The sequence below is a fragment of the Ascaphus truei genome, chromosome 11, assembly GCF_040206685.1.
Source record: "Ascaphus truei isolate aAscTru1 chromosome 11, aAscTru1.hap1, whole genome shotgun sequence".
Lineage (NCBI taxonomy): Eukaryota > Metazoa > Chordata > Amphibia > Anura > Ascaphidae > Ascaphus > Ascaphus truei.
In genome coordinates, this window is record NC_134493.1 from 53,688,390 (window position 1) to 53,697,059 (window position 8,670).

Sequence of the window (8,670 nt, forward strand, 5' to 3'; positions counted from 1 at the left end):
ACAGAGGATTTGGTCCACTCTGCTGCCGCCTCCGGACTGGAAGGGGGAACCTACCGAGTTATTCCCCTCCCCCTTGTTGGCTAAGTGTGCCTTGGTCTCCGGTTTCGTACAGTATACTCGTATCTATTATCCCACTACTAGGGACGCATACCGGCACGCCGAGACATACAGCAATTACCACTATCCTCGCTCGGGCGTGATAGCCGAACCATTACTGTGCCTGGTATTGGCCTTAACCCTTACCAATAGGTTTAGTGGGGCTGTGATACGGAGTCTCCTGAGGCTAGTTACTTTGAGCATTCCTTTACTAATGTAGCCACCCAGCAACCATTGTTTTAGGGCTCGGCTCTTCGGTGTTTCCCAACACGGCGCTACAGTCCGATACGTTCTAGCATCACGCTGACAGTATCTCGCTGTATACACCGCCACCACAGATTTACTGTGTACTGCGCCACAGCTACTGTCGCCACCTGTGCGACATTGACCTATTTTATCCATTATGTACCAATAAAATGTTCCTTTCATTTTAACCACATTTATGGTTCTTTGAATCTGTTTGGGGTTCTTCTAGCAATAAGAGCGTTTACCTTACATGTTCTTACCTCGATCATTTACTATACCTGACCTTCTCGCTATTGCGCCCATATTTCTATATGACGTTGTATGAGTCCGAGTGCATGGAATCTGGGGACTTTCTGGCCAACTGCCTCCATCTGGACTGAGTGGCTTTCAAAATTCTATCTTTATATATACACCATTCCCCTCGTGCACCATCCATACTCCCCGCCCACTAGGGGTGCTGCTATCCAGCTTGGGTTCTGTTTGTAAAAAAAAAAAAAAACAATTGGTGCAGTGAAAAAGCAGGGGTGCTGGCTGGGGCTTTGGTACCACCTGGCCAGTGTCACGTGACCCCAGCACCCCATTAACCCGGAAAAGGAATCAGTCATTTTCCCTTCACTGCGGATCGCGTTGGTCACGTGACCCTTAACCCAGGAACAGACTGAGTTCTTCCCCTCCAGTTTCCTTAACAGCAGATACAAAGATAAAAGCTGCGGGGGGGGAAATAGCACGCTTTTAAGCACCATGTCGTGGGGACCCCTGGAGTGCCCAACCCCATGACGTAGCAGCTACGGCTTCCGTGCACCCCAAAAGGGTTAACCCTTCGAGTGGCAGGACCTGGAGCAGCCAGGGCCTTTGGCACTTCCAGGTCACAGCAATCACATAACCGCGAGCAGAGGAAAGTGACGTAACTGCAACGGTTACATACTCCTTTCAAAATAAAAAAATAAGGTAGTTGACTTTTTTTGAACATATTGAAGTTTTAAATGTTTGCAGAAAATAGGGAGTTGGTGTCTTTATTTTTTGACAGAAGTCGCAGATATCAATGTGATGTCATCGTTCAGCCCTCCATAGAACGGGGGTGGGCAACTCCAGTCCTCAAAGGCCGCCAACTGGTCTGGTTTTCAGGATATCTCTGCTTCAGCACAGGTGGCTCAATGAGTCCCAGCTTCAGCACAGGTGCCTCAGTCTTTGACTGAGCCTCTGATTGAGTCACCCACACTGAAGCTGGGATATCCTTAAAAGCTAAGCTGTGGGTGGCCTTTGCGGACAGGAGATGGCCCACCCCTGAAGAAAAGATGCAGCGTAATAACTCTCTATAAAGAAACGCTGTGCGATCCGTTACTGGAAACCCCAAAACAGACTCAACATTTTAGTCGAGCAGCAGGTACAGAACTAAAAATATATGCTGGCTGCAAAAATGTGGCACAGACAGCGATTCGGAAACAAGTGGCGCACGGATTATGCCAAATATGAACATGTATACATTTATTGTCAAATACAACAATGTAGGTCACAAAAAAGATTGTATCCTAGAACAATACAAAATACACTAAGTACCAAAATGGACATAACAGCACTATGAGGGAACTCAGAAGTGTGCCCTACACCATTTTAATTGGAGTGGATATATATATATATTATATATATAATATTATTAATCTCCTTCATGTAATGTCCACCTACACCCTGCATGAGAAAATACTGAAATATCAACGCAAACCGTCGTTATGAAGTCATCAAAACCATGGAGAACGTGTGTCTCCTGGTCTGGAGCAGGGATGTTCAATTGCAATAACCAGGGCTCCCCCCCCCCTCCCTTCCAAAAGTGCGGTGACCATATGTTGCGTCTGTGCACGAGCGGCGAGTGCTGATAAAAAAAAACAAAATGTCCAGGGACAAAGTCCAAAACAACGGGACGTCTGGTCACCCTACCCAAGAGGTCAGGTTTTCAGGCTATCCCAGCTTCAGGACAGGTGGCTTAATTGGTCCCTGCTTCAGCACAGGTGGCTCATAGGACTGCAGTTGAGCCCCCTGGCGCGGCTAGAGAAACTAACGGGAACTGACCCAATACGCAGATAGAGACAGTCAGCACAAGGAATGATTCGGTACAGCACATCTTCACATCCTCATTAGCATTTAAGTTCCTGAAAGGTAACCCCTTCCCTGCTGTCACCCCTCAGAGCATCACTCCATTAACCCCTTCCCTGCTGTCACCCCTCAGAGCATCACTCCATTAACCCCTTCCCTGCTGTCACCCCTCAGAGCATCACTCCATTAACCCCTTCCCTGCTGTCACCCCTCAGAGCATCACTCCATTAACCCCTTCCCTGCTGTCACCCCTCAGAGCATCACTCCATTAACCCCTTCCCTGCTGTCACCCCTCAGAGCATCACTCCATTAACCCCTTCCCTGCTGTCACCCCTCAGAGCATCACTCCATTAACCCCTTCCCTGCTGTCACCCCTCAGAGCATCACTCCATTAACCCCTTCCCTGCTGTCACCCCTCAGAGCATCACTCCATTAACCCTTCCCTGCTGTCACCCCTCAGAGCATCACTCCATTAACCCTTCCCTGCTGTCACCCCTCAGAGCATCACTCCATTAACCCCTTCCCTGCTGTCACCCCTCAGAGCATCACTCCATTAACCCCTTCCCTGCTGTCACCCCTCAGAGCATCACTCCATTAACCCCTTCCCTGCTGTCACCCCTCAGAGCATCACTCCATTAACCCCTTCCCTGCTGTCACCCCCAGAGCATCACTCCATTAACCCCTTCCCTGCTGTCACCCCTCAGAGCATCACTCCATTAACCCCTTCCCTGCTGTCACCCCTCAGAGCATCACTCCATTAACCCTTCCCTGCTGTCACCCCTCAGAGCATCACTCCATTAACCCTTCCCTGCTGTCACCCCTCAGAGCATCACTCCATTAACCCCTTCCCTGCTGTCACCCCTCAAAGCATCACTCCATTAACCCCTTCCCTGCTGTCACCCCTCAGCGCATCACTCCATTAACCCTTTCGCTGCTGTCACCCCTCAGAGCATCACTCCATTAACCCCTTCCCTGCTGTCACCCCTCAGCGCATCACTCCATTAACCCCTGCCCTGCTGTAACCGGTAGAGCATTGCTCCATTAACCCCTTCCCCGCTGGGGGGGGCGCGCTAACCCACGCCCCTCCCCCTGTCAGTCGATTCGCACCAGGTGACAATAATCCCACGTGACCTCGGGCTGCACCACGTGCGGGGGATAGGGAGAGCGGGTTGGCGCGTGCGCGCTCACATTACATCTCTCACCCTGCCCCCTTCCAGGAGGCGGGCGCGCGATTCTGACGTCACCAACCCGTAGGCACTGAATACAACAGCATGGCGGCGGCGTTGCTGAGGCGGGCGAGCCTGGCGCTGAGGCGGAGTCTCCCCCGGCAAGGGCTGAGCGGTGAGGCGGCTGTGCAGCAGAGCTGACACTCTAACATGGGTGCCCCGAGGGTAGGGGTATGAAGTGACCCTCCCCTGCGTGCTGTGACCTCTAACCCCTCAGTGAGGGCAAGCAGCATGGGGGGGGGGGGGTATAGCTGTCACTCACTGCGGGGGCTTCCAAAGTCACGTCACACAATGCCTTGCCTCTGTGGATGCAAAGTATTGTGGGAAGCGACTTTGGAAGTTCCTGCTGTAAGTGACAGATTTGTTTTGGCAAACCCCTTAGGCCAGGGCCATGGTTTGTGGAATCGCCCATTAAAAAAAAGGCAATAAATAGAAGTATTTCTAAAGTTATTGGAACCTTTTTGGGCATGTGGCGTAGTATTCTGGTTTTCTTCAGGTCTGTCCTGTCCTCGGTGTCAGAGGCCATCCCTGTGTCTAGTAAAGCACACACTGGACACGCATTGCACCACAGTTTGACCTCTGCACCAGGACAAGGTTGGATCGATGCATGTTGTCTCCTGTCCGCTTCCATAGACTGTCCCTGTCTGATCAGAGCCGCTGACACCCTCCTCCAGCCCCTGTTATTAGCTTTAGCGAGTGAAAAACATACCCTCCAACTGTACCTATTTAGCAGGTACAATACCAGACCTGTTTATGTCCTGTTATAGGCTGTCCCTATTGTACCTATTTCTGCTGGTTACTAATGCTTCAGCTAAATAAAGCAGCTGGAAGGTTGAGGACTAAGCTGCTAGTGAAGGAATGTAATCTTCTAGTGTGTGTGTGTGTGTGTGTGTGTGTGTGTGTGTGTGTGTGTGTGTGTGTGTGTGTGTGTGTGTGTGTGTTTATATACAAATACATCCATAGATTCATATACTTTGCTGATTAATAGGAATCTGATGGATAGAAGAAATGGTGTGTGTTATTGTGCGTCCCTGTGAGGGGGGTCACTTGTCTGGAAGCCCCCCTATCCCCTACTGACGGCACATAAAGTGGCCCTGTTTTTATGTGCCAAACGTTGCAGGATCTGGGAAATGATACAATAATAATAAATATGAGATGGGCTTACAGCCCAACATAAGGACAAACGCACGTACACATGCTGGGGAAAAATTGTCCCCCCAGAGAGAGACAATCCTTTCTTTTGTTAAGGTCTATAAAGATGTATGTTAACCCTTTGCACGCCGAGGTGTGGTGGCCTCCGCGTGTTCGGTCCCACCGGTACAGAGCAGTCACGTGCGCGCTAATCCCCCCGGAGGGCCAGACGCCGCGACGTAACCGCTACTCCCCCCTGAGGGCCAGGGGGGAGTAGTGACTTCGTTACGGTGTCTGGCCCTCCGGGGGGGGCGATAGTGGTTATGTCGTTGTCAGCCACTACTCCTCCCCCCCCCCCCCCCTGGAGTGGCGAAGTCATGGGGTCTTGTTCTTCAGCTTAGATCGCGTCTTGCGTTCCCACGGAGCACAGGATGCGATCTGCAGGGAGATGGACGAGGACAACGTGGTTTCCGAGTTATGGGCGCCGCCACGGTCATATGACCGCGCTGTGCCAGAGGGGGCCGCATCACTCTAGGGCCATGGCCCCTTCAGTACACAAAGGGTTAACATACAGCCACATAACATGTCGCGCTCTGGGGACCGTTAACCGCTTCAGGGGTGGGAAGTTTCGGGTGCAGGTGGTGTCCGCAGTGTGGGCATGGAGTGACACAGGTGTCCCTGTTTTGTGATGTCCTTCTCCAGGCGGGCTCTCCCTGCCCCGCACATGGCACCCTTTGGCTCCCTCAAGGACCAGCTTGCCCGCTTTGAGTGCCGCAGCCTGGCGCAAATACACAACGCAGACGGCGGAGAGCAAAGAGGAGGAGGTGACACTGCACACGATCATCGCGGACACGGAGAACGTGCAAGGTGAGGGCACCTATAACCTGCACTAGTAATGCAATCCATGCAGGGGACCCCCACACTATAACTGTCCTGTACCTATCCCTCCTCTATTACAGGACCTCTCACCCTATAACTGTCCTGTACCTATCTCTCCCCTATTTATTTATTTTATTTATTATTTATTTATAAAATATTTTACCAGGAAGTAATACATTGAGAGTTACCTCTCGTTTTCAAGTATGTCCTGGGCACAGAGTAAGACAAATAACACATGGTTACAAATACAGTTACATAAATGAACATTATATACAAGACATTGCATGCACAGTTAAAGAAAATATATGTTATGGGCGAATGAAACAGTTAAAGAAAATATATGTAACTGTGCATGCAATGTCTTGTATATAATGTATACCCTGTTCATTTATGTAACTGTATTTGTAACCATATGTTATTTGTCTTAACTGTGTGCCCAGGACATACTTGAAAACGAGAGGTAACTCTCTATTACAGGGCCCCTCCCCCTATAAGTATCCTGTATCTATCATTCCTCTATTACAGGACCCCTCACCCTATAACTGTCCTGTAGCTATCACTCCTCTATTACACCTGTCACCCTATAACTGTCCTGTACCTACCACTCCTCTATTACAGGACCCCTCACCCTATAACTGTCCTGTGCCTATCCCTCCTTTTTACAGGACCTCTCACTCTATAACTGTCCTATAGCTATCACTCCTCTATTAAAGGACCTCTCACCCTATAATTGTCCTGTCCATTTAAACCCCCCTCTTCCCTGTTCTATATTTTCAGGCTCTGCTTCTAAACACGAGTTTCAGGCTGAGACCAAGAAGCTCCTGGATATCGTCGCTCGCTCTTTGTATTCTGAGAAAGAGGTACAGAGCATCGGCTGGGGGGAGGCGGAGATCTGTCTCGTCTACTGTCTATCTGTCTCGTCTACCGTCTGTCTGTCTCGTCTACCGTCTGTCTCGTCTACCGTCTACTGCCTGTCTCGTCTACCGTCTGTCTCGTCTACCGTCTACTGCCTGTCTCGTCTACTGCCTGTCTCGTCTACTGCCTGTCTCGTCTACCGTCTACTGCCTGTCTCGTCTACCGTCTACTGCCTGTCTCGTCTACCGTCTACTGCCTGTCTCGTTTACCGTCTACTGCCTGTCTCGTTTACCGTCTACTGCCTGTCTCGTCTACCGTCTACTGCCTGTCTCGTCTACCGTCTACTGCCTGTCTCGCCTGTCTCGCCTACCGTCTGTCTGTCTGTCTACCGTCTGTCTGTCTGTCTACCGTCTCTGTCTGTCTGTCTACCGTCTGTCTGTCTCGTCTACCGTCTGTCTGTCTCGTCTACTGTCTGTCTCGTCTACCGTCTACTGCCTGTCTCGTCTACTGCCTGTCTCGTCTACCGTCTACTGCCTGTCTCGTCTACCGTCTACTGCCTGTCTCGTTTACCGTCTACTGCCTGTCTCGTCTACCGTCTACCGTCTACTGCCTGTCTCGTCTACCGTCTACTGCCTGTCTCGCCTGTCTCGTCTACCGTCTGTCTACCGTCTGTCTGTCTGTCTACCGTCTGTCTGTCTGTCTACCGTCTGTCTGTCTGTCTACCGTCTCTGTCTGTCTACCGTCTGTCTGTCTCGTCTACCGTCTGTCTCGTCTACCGTCTGTCTGTCTCGTCTACTGTCTGTCTCGTCTACCGTCTGTCTGTCTCGTCTAGTCTACCGTCTGTCTGTCTCGTCTACCGTCTGTCTCGTCTACCGTCTGTCTGTCTGTCTCGTCTACCGTCTGTCTGTCTGTCTCGTCTACTGTCTGTCTCGTCTACCGTCTGTCTCGTCTACCGTCTCTGTCTGTCTCGTCTACCGTCTCTGTCTGTCTCGTCTACCGTCTGTCTCGTCTACCGTCTGTCTCGTCTACCGTCTGTCTCGTCTACCGTCTGTCTCATCTACCGTCTGTCTCGTCTACCGTCCGTCTGTCTCGTCTACCGTCTGTCTACCGTCTGTCTGTCTACCGTCTGTCTGTCTACCGTCTGTCTGTCTACCGTCTGTCTGTCTACCGTCTGTCTGTCTACCGTCTGTCTGTCTACCGTCTGTCTGTCTACCGTCTGTCTGTCTACCGTCTGTCTGTCTACCGTCTGTCTGTCTACCGTCTGTCTGTCTACCGTCTGTCTGTCTACCGTCTGTCTGTCTACCGTCTGTCTGTCTACCGTCTGTCTGTCTACCGTCTGTCTGTCTACCGTCTGTCTGTCTACCGTCTGTCTGTCTACCGTCTCGACAAAACAAAACAGAAAACAGCGCACAACGCTCATCGTGAAAAATGTAAATACAATTTTATAATAAAAATGATTCAAGGTTCTGCGTACATCAATCGAATGAAAATCAGGCACAGAAAGTAACAGTGATAGCGGTTACCCCTCACGGACACTGGAACACACAGGAACAGCAGGGGTGGTGTCTCTGTCCACTTCTGAAGTCTGGGGTCAAATGGTCTGCTGGGCCCCCGTCTGCTTGGGGATGTGTTCAGAGAGTCAAAGCATATAAGTCCAATGCTCCGTTGTATTAGGAGTCACAGTAGTTACACTCGCATCCTCGTGGGACAGCGTCTGACTCGCGGCACCCCGCTGAGTGCTGTTGGGCAATGATTACATTCTGTTTTGTCTAGTTACCCAGAGTCCTGGTCTGCCCTTTTACAGCAGCAGACGCTCCTTTTCTTAGACTGGTAACACAGTTATTATATATGTTACTCACTTGGGAATTTAGTGGTAATATTTAATCACTATTATTTCACAATTGTTAGTTCATTTTAGTTGCGCACTTGTCTTGTTATTATTTTTCGTGTGCCTGTATCTGTCTGTCTCGTCTGCCTGTATCTGTCTGTCTCGTCTGCCTGTATCTGTCTGTCTCGTCTGCCTGTATCTGTCTGTCTCGTCTGCCTGTATCTGTCTGTCTCGTCTGCCTGTATCTGTCTGTCTCGTCTGCCTGTATCTGTCTGTCTCGTCTGCCTGTATCTGTCTGTCTATCTTCTGGGTGTGTCTCTG

At 50.5% G+C, this 8,670-nt stretch overlaps 1 protein-coding gene across 1 annotated transcript in view; it reads left to right on the forward strand.

Annotated features, from left to right (window-relative positions):
- The first annotated feature begins 2,328 nt into the window (after window positions 1–2,328).
- The window catches only part of TRAP1 (TNF receptor associated protein 1), a 20,147-nt gene continuing 13,805 nt past the window's right edge, over window positions 2,329–8,670 (forward strand). The window contains exons 1-4 of the mRNA XM_075566360.1: window positions 2,329–2,493; window positions 3,648–3,771; window positions 5,490–5,654; window positions 6,444–6,526. Of these exons, the coding sequence (XP_075422475.1) occupies window positions 3,702–3,771; window positions 5,490–5,654; window positions 6,444–6,526 (318 nt within the window). The 5' untranslated portion in view covers window positions 2,329–2,493; window positions 3,648–3,701. The remainder of the gene's footprint in view (window positions 2,494–3,647; window positions 3,772–5,489; window positions 5,655–6,443; window positions 6,527–8,670) is intronic.